The sequence below is a fragment of the Phragmites australis genome, chromosome 4, assembly GCF_958298935.1.
Source record: "Phragmites australis chromosome 4, lpPhrAust1.1, whole genome shotgun sequence".
Taxonomy (NCBI): domain Eukaryota; kingdom Viridiplantae; phylum Streptophyta; class Magnoliopsida; order Poales; family Poaceae; genus Phragmites; species Phragmites australis.
The window spans coordinates 11,760,209-11,776,588 of NC_084924.1; the positions used below are offsets into that span (position 1 = coordinate 11,760,209).

Genomic DNA, 16,380 nt, shown 5'->3' on the forward strand with positions numbered 1-16,380 from the left:
TCTTATCCCAGGTTCATTTTTCAAAGTTGTATATCGATTGGATTGACGAATAAAGCCAGCTCTAGCAGACCTCATATCGGACCATCATCTCGTATCCACGTCAGATACGGCTCCACGTGTGCCCGCAACGCCTCTCCAGCGAACTCCATATCCCAGTGAATAGGGTTGCAAAGAGGGGTCCGGTGGTGGCAAAATTGCGGTGTGATGCGGTGTCCACTTCACTGTGGGTGACACGACTGGCGAAGGGGTCGTAGGTCCCACGGAGTGGTGGAAGGGGAGATAGCGAGCGCTTGCGGAGGCGAGGCAGGAGGCTTCGGTGGCCGGCGGAAACGAGAAACGTCCGGCGACCACCAAGACGACGTGGACTCCCCGTTGTGTGACGTCTAGGCAGACGCAGATCCAGCAGCCACGGTGCAAGGTTCTCTCGGTCCCTCAAGGGATACGCAGCGCCAAGCAGAGGCATCCATGGAGGTGGTGGGCGGCGTGTCGTTGAGGCCGTCGTCGGCGCAGGCGCAGGCGCGCATTGGACAGCTGTCGTCCATTGATGTAGGTGAATGTTTCCTTGTTAGGGAGGGGCCGCGGAGGCGCGCGTTGGTGGTGGAGGCCCAGGGCAAGAGCTGGTCGGAACGGCAGATGCAGCAGCAGCGGCGCGCGCCGTAGCTGCCCAAGATCGAGGACGATGGCAACCCGCGCTTCGTCATGTTCATCCGCACCGCAAATGTCAGTGCCTAGCTCTAGCTGACATCTCCACCCGTCATTCAGTTCCTGCTGCTTCTCAATTTTGTTCTGCAGTTTCCATCGCGCGCTGCAAACAGATCGATCAAGATTTGTGCTTTTTCTATAGGTCTACTTCTGGTACCCGCTCAACGTCATGACCGGCGGCACGACGACGAAGATCATGCTCGTGGCCAAGGACAACTTCCTCGGCAAGTACATCTACAAGGACACACTCGCCAGGAACCTTGCCGCCGTAATGTGATCAAAGTACGTTTCTTGGATTTTCTGGGTTCTATCATGGTTTATCATAGATTATATTCTAATTGAGACCCCATTATTAGTTCTTTTCAACCATGATCTTGCTTTATCCTAAGCTCACTCCTGAGATATTTGACTTAACAATCTGTGGTCTGCTACGATAAATTTCAAATGATCAATAGTAGCTCAAGATATAGTGTCTTGGAAAGTTCTCCTATGCAGAAGTAACCTCAACATGAGAATGAAAATAGCATCTTTGATCATCTAAAAAATGCATCTTTGATAGCAAATGTTCAAATTTTCGGTAGACATGTTTTGAGCATTCTGGTAAATCATTAACAGTAAGACTATTTATCTCAGCTTCCAAAGAAGGACGAGCTCAAAACTGTGGTTGACAAGGTGAAGGACTTTTTTGGCGAAGTAACTACTGGCGCCAAAGAATCCTTTACGCAGATCACAGGGTCTGCTCTCAGCAAGGATGCAGAGCAAGTAGAAGGGGAAGGAGAGAAATTCCGCTCAAAGAGACGAAAGAAGCGGAAGTCAAAGCAAGGCCTCAGTGAGTACATTCAGACTTGTTTCACCGATGCAGCCGGCTTATTTGTGTAAACGATTATCTTCGTTCTATAGCCATAAAACATTTGATCTAATCATGTGATTTCCCGTTTACATCTTGCAGAGACGGAGGGATGATTCTATCACTCAACACATCAGGGGCCGTCAGACAAGCGAAGCAGCAGCTGTGATTTTGCCGTGTCCCAGACTAGAGCTGCTCTGTAATTTCTCCAGCTTTAATTTTTTGCAAAGAGAATGTGTAACCTTCTTGCGGCTGACGAGTTGATTCCTTCTCACTAAATCTCGCAAATTCTGGCGAGGAGTACAGCTGTATATTGATTTCATTTCTTGATAGTTGAAAAATGGAGTGGTTGTACAGCGCGAAATTGAGATAGTATGGTCTTGCGACTGAACTACCTTGCTAAAAACAAAATGTCACACCTTGGTGAAGTCCGCAATTTTCACTGGTAGTTGATGAAGGTGTTGCATATCATAGAACTTTATGTAGGTCAAAAGGACAATCAAATTGCACTTAAGAGGCAATGCACAAAACCACCGACATGAGACTCGAAATGAAAGAACAGATTCGCAACAAAATAAACGTCCATGAGACAGATTTCCGAATAAATAAAATTCTTCCCACTTATTTTAATCGTGTCATTCAATAGCCGTTGCAACGGGAACATGTGAAAAAATGATGTTGCTATAACGGTTATGGCGGTTGGACAAAAAACAATTTAATATATGGGAGAGAAGATAGTGGATAAGAAATAAAGTAGCTGCTGGAGATAGATTAAATGATGGATGCTGTAATAGTGATAGAGGATATTGTAATAGTATTTTAGAGGATAAAATTTTGAAATAGCTGCTGGAGATAGCCTAAGATTGCCTATATTTCTTTCAGATAAAGCCCGAAAAGCCCAGAATCATTCGGGCTGATTCTGGCCTTCTAGGTGCTTAGGCACAAAAAATTTTGTGATGGCAAGACGTGTATAATGGGCCTAAAAGGGTCGGATCATTACGGGCTGGCTTTATGGTGCTAAGGCATAAATTACGATTAACAGTTAGGGATTGCTAAACAATTGTTAGGAGCATAATGGGCCACTTCACTTCATGGGCTAGCTTTGTGAACCTTGTGCCTCTTGTTTCATGGGCTGTCATGGGCCATTTCACTTGGCCGAACTGGTTTTTGTGCGTCTTGGACCTTTGATTTTTGGGCTGGTTGGCCCCTTTTCATTTTGTTTTAATTTGAATTTTGTCTCTACTTTGAGCTGGTGTTGAAGGCTCATTGAGGTCAAAAGGCTTCATGTAATTTCAGTTTGCAGGTTGAAAACTAATTGATCATTAAGGAGGTTTTTGACAAACTCTCAAAGTTAGAGTAGGTATTTGCAATCTTTTCTTTCTTTCACTACCTTCGATGCCTACGGCCCAAGCAGAATTTGTAGCCCACTGGGCTTGGTGATTCCTAGAAGATGCAATTGTGCAGTTTTCCTGTATCTACCTGGACAGAGCGGAAGGATTCGGAGGTGACACCGAGGCGATCGATGTTCAGCCGGCCTCCTCGTCCCGACGGCTTGCCGGCTTTGGTAGACGAGGGTGGTTTGATCTTCCCGGTGGTTAGTACTTCTGTAGTTGTAGTTAGTAGTTTGCTTATTTTTCAGTCTAATTGTTAGATTAGTTTATAGTTTTTTTATTTAGGATAGAATTACTGGTGTTTTTGTTTCTCATTGATTTCTCCACCGAGAAGGAATTTAGGATGTTCTTTTGTACTCCAATCTATTGGTTTGTCGTGTTAATTTTTTATGGTGACGTTGTCTCTATTTTCTTAAAAAAAAAGAAAGATGTATTCTACGTTGTCTGACAGGATCACTGATTTGTTTAGCGTTCTAACAGTACTTTGCTTATTGTTTGTGGCAAAAAAAGTTTATTGATCTTAAGTGATTCTATCTTGTCGATGGTGAATATATCAGTATCGATTCCTCTAATCTATCTTGGCAGCAGTATTCGAAAAAATTTCAGTGTTACTGATTAGGACATATATACGTTTGGCTATCTAATTTTTAGACTTCTAGTTATACTACGCTCTGATTAAATAAAGTCACTCCGTTCCTTAAAAAATGCAATTGTGCAGGCATAATATGCAAACTCATCGTTGCATAATGTATGTGCGATTGTACGAAGAAGCAGTACAGGTAGTGGCAATCTCCCTTTTTTAAACCCGGCGACTGTAGAACAGGGTGCCGTATTTTACCAATCAAACGCCGGACGACACACAATTTTCATTGCACGATTTGACAGGTCACCGCCGTAGCCTGCGTTTTGTATCGCCTATTCGCCTCAGCGCTCCGCAGGACATCATCATTTCGAATGGGCCTCGTAAACTCCACCTTGCCACAACTGCTTCAGCCACGCGTAACGACGATTAGACGCGACGGAGACGGAGACGGAGACGGAGACCGGGGTGTTCAGTCGCAGCAGCAGCCCAAAGATTTGGTCCGGGTTACGTCGCATCAAGTCAAACTCAAACCTCTGCAAATACCATGATCATCCGTCCATGCTTCTGTCACCCATCTTGACCTCTTGGGATATTTTCAATTTTTTCCCTAAATTGTAGCCTTGCTAGCGCAAACGAAGATTCAGTACATACTGTTCTCACTTTGTTAGAAGCCGGAAGTTTTCATATATATATGTGATAAGGATTGCGATAAAAATGATACAACAACACCTAAAAAAGATAAACAAAACTTCTATATCCTTGCAGGGATGTACAGTCCACTTCGTCACCGATAATCGGAGCCACCACTCAAATAAGACTATACTAAGCGGTTTTTGTCGCGAACGAAAATTCTGTCGTGAAGGAATTTTCGTTCCCTTCAGCGTTTCAATAGTTTTCCTTCACAATTCTTATAATAAAAAGATTCTCAGGGTCATTACATTCAGGACGAAATTATCTCTACTTTGACTTTATGATTCCTCTCAAAGGAAAGCTATTGAAGATGAGAAAATAAAGGGAATAAAAACGAAGAAGAGAATCAGAAAGGGAACGAAATGAAAGGAATATGATTAGAGATGATTTAATCATCTATGTATTAGGAGAAGGTCATGCTGAGCATATAACTTAAAGCTGACACCTTTCTTGACGAAAAAGCTTTGAAGTTTTTTATTATCATCAGTAGTACAACAAAAGATATACCGTTAAAACGCCGAACGCTCAAACACCAGAGTATCGTCGAGAGATAAAATGACAGACACCACAAACATCACAGGTGACCCCGAACCAAATCATAAGTGCTCCCACCCGATCACCACCAGTGGAATAAACTCGATATCTCCCGAGCACCACCGGTGATGCCATCAACACCGACGAAGCTAACACTAAGCCTCCGCAAAATCCACTAAAAAAAACACCAACTTTCCAGCATACTTATGAGAGCACATACAACCCATACAGACTAAAACATCACAGCCAAACACAAGATGTAAAATCCACCCAACTACTGAACCACCGACAGTAACGAAGACCAGCAGCAGCTCACAGGCCACACAGCCATCACCCTCGAAGACCATCATCTCCGCTGCAAAATCGCCACTCGTCCCACAGACAAGGCAGCCGAGCGACGGAACGGCATGGGCCAGCACCAAAAGCATTCACTACAACTACTATCCCTACTAGATCTACCTAAACTAGACGGAATACATGGTCGATTCTGCAGATGATGCTGTGCTCTGGTCCAATTAAGCTACTAGCTCCATCGGCCCAGAGTTGAAGCATTTCAAGCATTTCAAACTGGAAGGAAGAACTGGAGCAACTCAACTAATCAAGATTCAAGTGTTTAAGTCAAATGATGGGAGTAAGCAAAAGTAAATATAGTGCATTTGTTAATTGTGAGGACATTGCAGATGGAATGGCCCAGTTGGTAGGTAAGTAAAAGTGTGGTATTACTGTAGTAGGATATAGAAAATGCTAGGAATATATTGACCACTGGTCTAACATTTGCGTTTGTTCAATATTTATTCCCTTGAATATTGAAAGTTCATGTAAGAGTGCTGTGCCTTCGCAGATAACGCCCGGTTTTCATAACTTGGACCGATCAATGGTCGTCACCTGTCTGCAGAATGACCAACTTGGAGATTCTGACATCATTTATTTTAGTTTTTCGATTTGTTCTAGGAAAAAGGAACGGCAGGGAGAGTCGTACTTTTCATAATTAAAAAATAATCAATATGCACATGTTGGATGAATTCCATGTTCAAGCCAACTGAGCTAGCTCTGCTTCTGCAACTGCTCAAAGAGCAACCTTTGTGCAAGAATTATCCTGTTAACGGAGTGCAAATCCACAAAATGTGTTCCTAATTTTTTTTTCCCAGGCTCATTATCATGTTGCATTACATTAAATAGAATTATTTGTGTTCATGATGAATAAGATTGACTGTGTTTATAATATTGAAATTTTACAGTAAAGAGTGGTACATAAAGTGCATAGTGGTGATGTGAGTGTTAACGGAGTGCACCTCTTATTATACTAAGATTTTTAAAAAATAGATTCTGAGAGAAAAATGGCTAAGGTCAAATACACTAATCTAGCAATACCCCATTCTACATAATATTGTTGATCGGAAACAAGCCATATTATCAGAGGTGCTCAACTCAAATCCCATAAATGTCTCCTTCTAGAGAGCTTTGGTGGGAACAAGCTACAAGCCTAACATAATTTAGTGGTAAGAATTGTATAGCTCATCTGTCGGGACTGAGCTATGAGTAGACACTGGTGAATAGTCTTGATATGATCTTCTGCTTCTTGGACCAAATCTGGGCCTAAGAAAACCCTCTCGTCGGAGTCGGACCAATTCAGCGGCGTTCTACACCTCCTTCCATAAAGAGCTTCAAATGAAGCCATTTGGAGGCTGGCTTGATAACTGTTGTTATAGAAGAACTCCGCAAATGGCAAGTACATATCCCACTTCTTTCCATAAGTGAGAGCACACGCTCGAAGCATGTCTTCCAGAATCCGATTCATCCTCTCGGTTTGACTGTCAGTTTGAGGGTGGAATGCTGTGCTATGGAACAATTCGGTTCTCATACCCTTGTGAAGTCTTCTCTAGAAGTAAGAGGTGAACTGTGTGCCTCAATTGGAAACGATCTTCTTCGGTCTTGGAGTAAATAAGAATATCATTGATGAAAACCACAACAAACTGGTCCAGCTCCTCCATGAAGACCGTGTTCATCAGATACATGAAGTACGCCAGCATATTGGTCAGGCTGAAGGACATGACCGTGAACTCATACAGTCCATAGCGAGAAGAGAAAGATGTCTTTGGAATGTCCCCCGGCTGGATTCTTATCTGATGATAGCCCAACCTCAAATCATTTTTGGAGAACACCCGAGCACCGGTCAACTGATCAAACAATATATCAATCTGAGAAAGCGGATACTTGTTCTTGACGGTGACCGTATTCAACGGACGGTAATCAACACACATCCATAAGGACTGATCCTTCTTCTTTACAAAGAGCGCCGGGCATCCTCAAGGTGAGGAGCTCGGACGAATAAAACCCTTCACTAGGAATTCTTGAATTTGCTTCTTCAACTCTGCCAACTCATTTGGCGGCATATGATAGGACCATTTGAATATGGGAGCTGTTTCAAGCACAAACTCAATGTCAAACTCCACTTCCCGGTCGGGCAGCATTCCGGGTAACTCATTTGGAAAGACATCCGAGAAATCACACACGACTGAGACACTCAGAAGATCCCTAGTGGTGACGACCTTCAGGGTATAAAGACAAGGATCCGCATCCTTAAGCTTCAAATGTATTTATGTATCGGATAGATTGTTCAGGGTGATGGTCCGCTAAGCACAATCCATGACAGCCTTATTCTTAGTTAGCCAATTCATTCCCAGAATGACGTCTATCCCTTTGGAGTCCATCATCAACAAATTTACACAGAAAGGAATCTCATTGATAATAATCGACACATTGGACACCCATTGATTAATAAGAACATTGGCTCCGAGTGCATCTATAATATAAGGTGTAGGGGTAGTGCTAATTTTCAGCTCATGGCATCGAGCATAACTCGTAGCCATGAAATAGTGAGAAGCTTCGGAATCAAAAAGCACCATTGCAGGGCAAGAATTCACAAGCAATATGCCCATTAATACATTGTCACCCTCGTGAGCTTCCTCAGCTGTGGTGTAGTTGACTCGACCGCGCTTATGAAATTGCGCAGCCTTAGAGGCTTGTCGAGAGGGTGGCACAACTGGGGTATTAACCACACCATCTTGCCTCGATTGACGACAATGTATGGCAAGGTGCCCAACTTGACCACACTTATAGCACGGATGCCCTTGAGAAGTAGATGAAAGGGGAAAGCACACAAGTGATGGAGGCACCATAGCCATTGCATGAGATGAAAGTGATGGTTCTGCGCATAAGTGTTGCTCATTGCCCCCATCAGAAAATTGCTCCTCCCACTTACGCTTCTTCTCATCTTCATGCTTCTTCATCTTGTACTCCGCCGTGATTGACTTGCTCACCATCATGTTGAAATCCTCAAAGTTATGCATTGAGAGTCTCTTTTGCATCTTCGTAGAAAGCCCGTCCATGAAGTATTCTTGCTTTCGCTTGTCAGTGGAAATGAACTCAGGTGCATACTGTGCCAAAGAGTTTAACTTCTGCACGTAATCCATTACTAACTTGTCCCCTTGCTTCAAGTTGAGGAACTCGTGCTTCTTGACATCTCTCACATACTTAGCATGTGAAAAGCACTGAAAGATGATTGGAACTCCGCCCAAATGATGAGATGGCCAGGGGCTTGTATGGCGAGGTAGATTTGCCACCGTGCCCCGGCAACACCTTGAAGTTGATGAGTGACATATCTGACTTTCTCTTGGTCATCACACTGCATGAGAGCAAGTTTCTGCCTAATTGTATGAAGCCAATCATCAACGTCACTGGGATCTTCAGCGCGGGTGAAGATTGGAGGTTGAGTACGGAGAAACTCGAAGAAACCTCCATGTGGGTCAGCTCTACCGCCAACAGGATGGGCCGTGTTCTGAACGATGACCTTGAGAAGGTCCAACATATCTGCCATGGGTGATGGCAGGGGTGACTCTCCATCACAGGCATTCGAACCCTCCGGATTGTCTTTATAGGCCCTATGGCAGGTTCTCATCCTGTTGCGACGACAAGACAGAAGAAATGAAAGGTCAAATCCCGACATCGCATACTAGCGTTAGCTGGATACCAAACACAAGTGATGCATTATTTTTAGATTTCGTTAGGTGCGGAGAGTCTGCAAGATTTTACAGAGTGTTCGCAAAAATGTCTGGAATGTCTGCAAAAATGCGGAGTGTTTGCATATTTTTCCAGACGTTCCGCAACTTATACAAAAATTCAGACTAGATTTCGACAACGAAAAAAGCATGCCCTATGGTATGGTGCAAAATGAGCAATAAAAAATGTAAGTATGCTTGATCCTGAACTACACATGTCTTTTACGAATGCATCTCTCTCCAAACAATCACATTCATCACTATTTACGCTACTAATCCTTTTTCGCGCGAACGGTGCTTGTGCATCTTGCTGCACAAGAGACATTTCATACGTTGTTGTCAATATATTCACTTCTCATACCATCACCGTACAGGACACACCAGGCTCCTGCCTCGCACTGGTTGAGCCCCCACTATTTACCGTCATCGGAATACGTTCCTTACCTTTATCATCGATGCAATATTATCCATAAAAATGCAACAACACAACTATCGAGGCATATCTAAATGACCACACGTTACGTTTAGGAGCATAATAGCAAGTTCATACATATTAGTCAAGAGGAGGCACAAAAGAAACTTCAGTGGGTTGCTTAGTGATGTTACACATTTACTAAACAACGTCTTAAGCATATTTAAGATACTTCATTAAATCAAGCTCTGATACCACACTGTGAGGAACCGTCCAAATAATATTCTAATTAATCATCAGGAGGATCACTATTCATAATCACAATCTCAATGATTAATCAGAATATCATCCTGATAGTTTCGGCACGAGTTTTGTGTCCAAGATCGGAACACATGCCCTTCCAATATATAGCATCACAACATAGCTTAAGAAAGAGTAAGTAATTAATATTATATTACAAGTTGTTAAGTAATATCATTTACAACAGTTTACATCAAAAGATAAACTACACAGCGGAAGAAAATCTATACAACAAAAGAAGGGTGGAGTCGTACGCCCTGAAGCTCCACCTCAAGACACACCAACAGAGTAGGATGCACAACTCATGCCTGCCAGCACCCTCGGCAGGCATGAAGTAGCCAAAAACCAATTCCTCGCGCGGTAGCATCTGAAAGCGCAGACATGAGTACGAAGATACTCGCAAGACTTAATCCATATAGGGCACATATAAACAGCCCGACTCTAAGGATTATACATTTGGGTATTAGCAAGAATAGGCCACAAGGTTAAGTGAAACTCATATGCGGTAAGCAACCTAGACACATATGTGTGAGTACTTATACTTAACCAAAAATATCCCTCTAACCTGAAACAACAACTTGCACATAAAAGTAAACGAAACCATAATAGAACATCATTAGCCACCAACAAAACTTCCCAACATACCACCCACACCAACCATCAACCCATATTCGTGACTCTACGACCGATACGGATGGGCAGAAGCTTGGTCAATAACCGAGAGCACGAAAATTCGAATTGATTTTACACCCTGTATGGAAGTACTCCTGGACCCACACGACACGAGACCACCGCTCACATGACCCGTAAGTTGCGAGTGACGGGTCAACCGTTCACGTACCCACCCCGAACCTTTGCGCCCCGGTTGAGTTAATGTGGAGGCCACCAAAGTCTCGTGCGTACGGCGACTTTCCGGCACAACCTCAGGCACTCCTAACAGCATCCCCGCTCACACCTTAACCACAGGGTCAAATTAACATGACAAGTTACAATACTTGGCTTACCGTTCCCATATGGGATATGTGGTGAGTACGAAAAAGTGTTAAAGCCAACGACACTGACAGACGGTGCTTAAACGATGCAAACGGTCTATGACATTCAGGCTCCTCTCCCGACCTACCCCTAGCACTGCCCACATCTCGTCTTGATCTCATCATTCAACCAACCAACCAACCAACCAACCTCATCATCATTGACATTATTGTAAACAGTAAGTACGCCCTAAGCTCTCGAACAACGGCGGCACCGTCGCTTGACTTCTACCGAGGCCCTATTGCATTGCTAAGCATTTCAATTTAACCTTTGATATTAGATATTGACAACATCACCAAGGCTACAAGGATATGGATATTCAACAACTCAAGATAGAGGATATGCAATTTAACATAGGTTCTACCCATATACACCAGATAATGACTCGCTAAACATGCAAATATACATAAGCATAATTTATCAATTTTTGACTTTATTCAATTCAACTGAAAGGATGCAATATACTTAGATGCTTGACTTGCTGCTTTTCTTCAAACCAAGAGCAACCACAAGACCTTTCCAAGACTAATGAAACCTTAACCTAATTAATTTATCTCAGAAAGTTAATTATTATTTTATGGTGGGGGATATTTTTAATAGGTAGAGGAGATTATTATGAAACCAAAAAAATTGGTTTCATAATTTTTAGAGTTACGGAGAATTTATTATGAATTTTACAATCCTCCCCGCTGATGAATAGTAACTACGGAGTCTATGCGAATTTCTGCGGACACTTCGCATTTTTGCGGAGTCTCCGCAAAATTCTGCGGACACTCCACATTGCGGAGTCTCCGCGAAATTTTGTGGAGTCTCCGGACTTCTGCAAGGAGCAGTTCTTCGCAGGGAAAAATTACCGATTTGATTTGCGAGTCTCTCCAACCTAAAGGAAAACATATTTGGGGCAGTTTATGGAGTCTAGAACTCACTCATCAACTTAGCAACTCGATTCTTCACACAAATTCATCCATGATCCTCAATTTGCTCCAAAACCTCAAGAACTTATGAACTTCACTTCATCACGAAATCAACCATCCAAATCACGAATTCATTCCGAGTGAAGCCTAAGGGACTTACGCATAGTGCTTGTGCAGGTTAGTGACTATCGGGTGATGAAGTAACCAGAGTGAAACGCTCGGGAGAGGAAGAAATCCGGTGTTCCTCGTATTTCAACCCTAAACACCAAAATGAGTCAAGATCGGCTTGAATCCTTTGGGAAAATAAAAATGAATTGGAGGGATGGATAGCTTACGAGCTAGAGAACGCGTAGGCACCACATGCGCACCTCGGTTACTTCTCTTGAGGTCGGATTTTGGGGGAGAAGGAGAGCACTTTGAGAGAGAGAGGGAGGGAGGGAGGAGCTGCTCCCTTGCTTGCTCAGGTGGGGGAGCACAGGAGTGGGAGGAGGAGAGAGAGAGCAGGTGGGGGCTGCTCATTTGGAGTGGTGGGTGCTGGGTCCATATGTGGGGCCCACGTGAAAGAGAAATGATGTCCGTTTTAACTTCGAATTTAATTCTTTTCTCTCCCAAATTTTCTTCTCTCATCTATTTGACTCCAAACAAAGTGATCTAATATTCCGAAACGAATTTACTCAAAATCAAACATCATGCCTAAGCTCGTGAACAACGGCGGCACCATCGCTCGACTTCTAACGAGGACCTATTGCACTGCTAAGAATTTCAATTTAACCTTTGACACGAGATATCGACAACATCACCATGGCTACAAGGATATGGATATTCAACAACTCAAGGTAGAGGATATGCAATTCAACATAGGTTTTACCCACATACACCCGACAATGACTCGCTAAACATACAAACATACATAAGCATAATTTATCAATTTTTTTATTTCATTTAATTCAACTGAAAGGGTGCAATATGCTTAGATACTTGTCTTGCTGCTTTTCTTCAAATCAAGATCAACTACAAGACCTTTCCGCCGAAACCTGTCACTCTCCGAAACATCGATCACTAAAGAAAAGAATGCATCGCAATAAGCATATGATGAAATGCCATAAAATATACTTGATAATGCATAAAAATATTTTTTCAAGTTGGAACAAGCCATAAGAAGACTGGCAAAATTGAATTCAACAATTTTGGACCTGTAAAGAATTACCAGTGAACTAATGAAGCCTTAACCTAATTAATTTATCTTAGAAAGTTAATTAACTATTTCATGACTGGTAATTCTTTACAGGTCCAAAATTGGTTTCATAATTTTTGGAGCCACGAAGAATTTATTACGAATTTTACAAACCTCAAACCGCCTGATGGACAGTAATTGCGGAGTCTCCGCGGACTTCTGCACGGAGCAGTTCTTCGCAGGGAAAAATTGCCGATTTGATTTGCGGGTCTCTCAAACCTAAAGGGAAACATGTTTAGGGTAGTTTATGGAGTCTAGAACTCACTCATCAACCTAGCAACTCGATTCTTCACACAAATTCATCCATGATCCTCAATTTGGTCCAAAACCTCAAGAACTCATGAACTTCACTCTATCACGAAATCGACCATCCAAATCACGAATTCATGTCGAGGAAAGCCTAAGGGACTTATCCATGATGCTTGTGGAGGTTAGTGACTGTCGAGTGATGAAGAAAACAGAGTGAAATGCTCGGAAGAGGAAGAATCCGGTTTTCCTTGTGTTTCAACCCTAAACGCCAAAACGAGTCAAAATTAGCTCGAATCCTTTGGGAAAACAAAAATGAATTGGATGGATGGATAGCTTACGAGCTAGAGAACATGTAGACACCACATGCGCACCTTGATTCCTTCTCTTGAGGTTGGATTTTGGGGGAGAAGGAGAGAGCTTTGAGAGAGAGAGGGAGGGAGAAGCTGCTCCCTTGCTTGCTCTGGTGGGGGGAGCACGGGAGTGAGAGGAGGAGAGAGAGAAGGTGGGGGCTGCTCATTTGGAGTGGTGGGTTGTGGGGGCACACGTGGGGCCTATGTGGAATAGAAAGGAGGTATTTCTAAGAATTTCGATTATTTTTTCTCCCAAATTTCCTTCTCTCATCTATTTGACTCCAAATGAAATGCTCTAATATTCCGAAATGAATTTACTCAAAATCAAACATCATGCCTAAGAAGCATGATTAGGCTCAATTACGTGATTATGGATTTGGGATATGACACTGAGACATCTTTAAGTCAACCTAAACGCATCCCTCTTGATAGTATGGCATTCCTAAACTCAAGTTCGAGAATAAAAACAATTTAAACCTAATGAATAACTACATGCAGCTTCTCTTTTCTTTTTAGGGGCCAACGTCGTTTAACTTTTACAATGAGACTAAAACATGTTCATAATTTCAATAAACACATTAGCCTCTTAATCGTTTATCATCAATTATCTAAAACCCATATAGGGGCCTAGGTGCACTTTCAATGTTGTGCTAGACCACATGATTGTAGGTGAGATTCTACATCCTCTACATGTTTTGTGATGATGGAAAGGGTTGTTTGGTTTTATACCATACCATTGCTTGCCTTATTCAAATTTGGTAACATTGATCAATTTTGGTAAGCATTTGGTTTGTTATCAAATTTTGGTAAGATTCCATCCTCTACTGGAACTCTAGTTGATTTCTTCGCCATAGTTCGCAAGCTCATGGGATACCAAATTGGTGAACAAGGGGTTGTTTGGTTTCGTTTCCAATGCTTACAATTTGGTAGTGTTGACCAAATTTGGCATGCATTTTGGTTTGCTGCCAAACTATGGCCAGATTCTCCGATTCTCCCTACTTAGCAAAAAAGATAATTTCACGCCCGAGTAAGTTTTAGAGCTCATGTACCATTGGCTTCACAAGGCTTTATGGGAGTTACTCACTTTTTCCTCTAGTAACCCTCCCTCTTTTCCTATCCTTCCGTTCTCCAATGCTCCAAGTTCCTGATCCCCTTGTCCCGTATCCCGATCTCGCAAACTAGCACCTGACTAGGTGCTTGTGATGATTGTGATGCCGATTAGGCAGCACGATACCTTAGCATTTTGGGCTCAATTTGGTTGCCCCCCTTGTTTCATGTGCATCGTGAGAGACCATAATTGCAAAGGGGGTTTTGATTTCCAAAATCTTTGACTCTAGTCTAAAGTTCTCCAAGTTGAGTCCAAAGTTCTCCAAATGAACCGAAAGTTCTCCGATTTTTTAGTGCAAACTTCAACCACTTGATTAGAAAGTTCTCCAAATTGAGTGAAAATTAAAGTTCTTTGATTTGAGTTCAAAGTTCACAAATTATTATTCATTTTTTTTTGCCAATGTTTGGCCAAAGCATGGGTGGCCAGTTTAGTGACCAAATGTTAGCAATGCTAAACTTTGGTAAGACGCGATTCATGCATTCTTCCTTTTTGGAAAGCGCATAGGGATGGGTGAATTAGAGAATAAATATCAAATTTGGTGCCAAACTAAGCCTAAATTTTAACATTGTCAAGCTAAATTTTGGTAAGTTTGATTGCGCAAATTCGTCACCAAACTAAGGTATGTTTCTCGCCAAAAAAATCTATCCAAGCTCCCAAACGGTCCACTTCTCCGTCGATTTTGTGACCAGCGCTTCTCCCAAATGCACATAGTTCTCATAATAAGCAAAAAGCGGCCCCACTAGCTTCTCCCACAAGTGGAGCAAAAAAATTAAGAGTGTCCTCATTCTTAGAGGTTATTTACCCACAAATGCCACTACTATACCGCCTTCCCCGTTTGTCCATCTGCCTTATGTTGCAGGCACTCGAGCACCCACAGACTCGCCCTAGCGGCTGCGGTGATTAGGGTTTCCACTCCGTCGTCCCACCCACTGCAGATCTCGATGCCAACACCACAAACGCGAGGTCACCACCGGTCAGATCTACATCCTCCCCATCGTCTGCAGCTCGACTTGCCCTATCTCTCCACGACAGATCTCGACGCCAACGCTACCGCCACGAGGTTGCTGCCGGTCAGATCTCCATATTAAAACTCCATTGTCCGCAACTCGATCTGCCCCATCTCCCCACGATATGCCTTCTTCACCGGCCGACACAAACTATTTGATTGTTGCGTAGTACTAATTTTAGTTCCTTTCTTCTAATTTATTATTCCCCGTAATTTGATATGTTGTAGTTGATGGCCTACTGATTAGGAGGGTTTGTGCACATAACATTCTTTCATGCTCAGAATGCATTGGCAAACATCAATAGAAAATAAAAGTAGCTCAGCATGAGGAATCTATCACAGGTACACATCCACCACTTGAAACCACTAGGATTGAACATGAACCAACACTCAAAAACAGATTAAAGAAACGAGCATGAATGCAAGGTTCACACTTCACATTTATAATTTACAGAATGAGTAGCACCAGTATTGAGCAATCCTTCAAAAAAGAGCTTACATGTTGTTCGTTGACATTTTTGTATATCCAATTGCCAATGCGTGTTGTTTGCCTCCAGCCATTATAACCTAGCAAAACAAGTTTGAACAGAAAAGATGAGAGTAGCAGTAGGCATGTTGAGGGCAACAAAAAGGTTGCTAAGAAACTAACATGAATTATGGTTCATAAATCAATAATACAAAGAAAATTAACTTGCTACGGATGATATGGACTAGTTGATTAGATCGGTAGAGATAACTGGCGGAGTGTACTTGCCCTCTTAAGGAGGTTCTGAGCAGCTAATTTATGGGGACTCAACTTGTTTATTCATTGCTTCATCATACTGACTCCCAGCGGCTCCTTTAATAGAGCTAGTGCTTAAAGATTAATCTAACAACCATATCTCTAATTTAACCAACTAACAAATCTTAGCTCCAACTAATGAATATAGAAAAACTAACTTAAACTAACACTCTATCTTTAATCTTCCAC

At 42.5% G+C, this 16,380-nt stretch overlaps 1 protein-coding gene and 1 pseudogene across 1 annotated transcript; one reads left to right on the plus strand and one right to left on the minus strand.

Annotated features, from left to right (window-relative positions):
* Positions 1-465: 465 nt before the first annotated feature.
* LOC133914193 (protein HHL1, chloroplastic-like) lies at positions 466-1,937 on the plus strand (annotated as a pseudogene).
* A 4,648-nt stretch (positions 1,938-6,585) lies between these two features.
* On the minus strand, positions 6,586-8,624 carry LOC133914601 (uncharacterized). The gene is made up of 3 exons (XM_062357678.1): positions 8,415-8,624; positions 7,924-8,298; positions 6,586-6,924 (listed from the first exon to the last, which is right to left on the minus strand). Exons 1-3 carry the CDS (start codon positions 8,622-8,624, stop codon positions 6,586-6,588), a joined length of 924 nt encoding a protein of 307 aa, XP_062213662.1.
* Between the last annotated feature and the right edge of the window lie 7,756 nt (positions 8,625-16,380).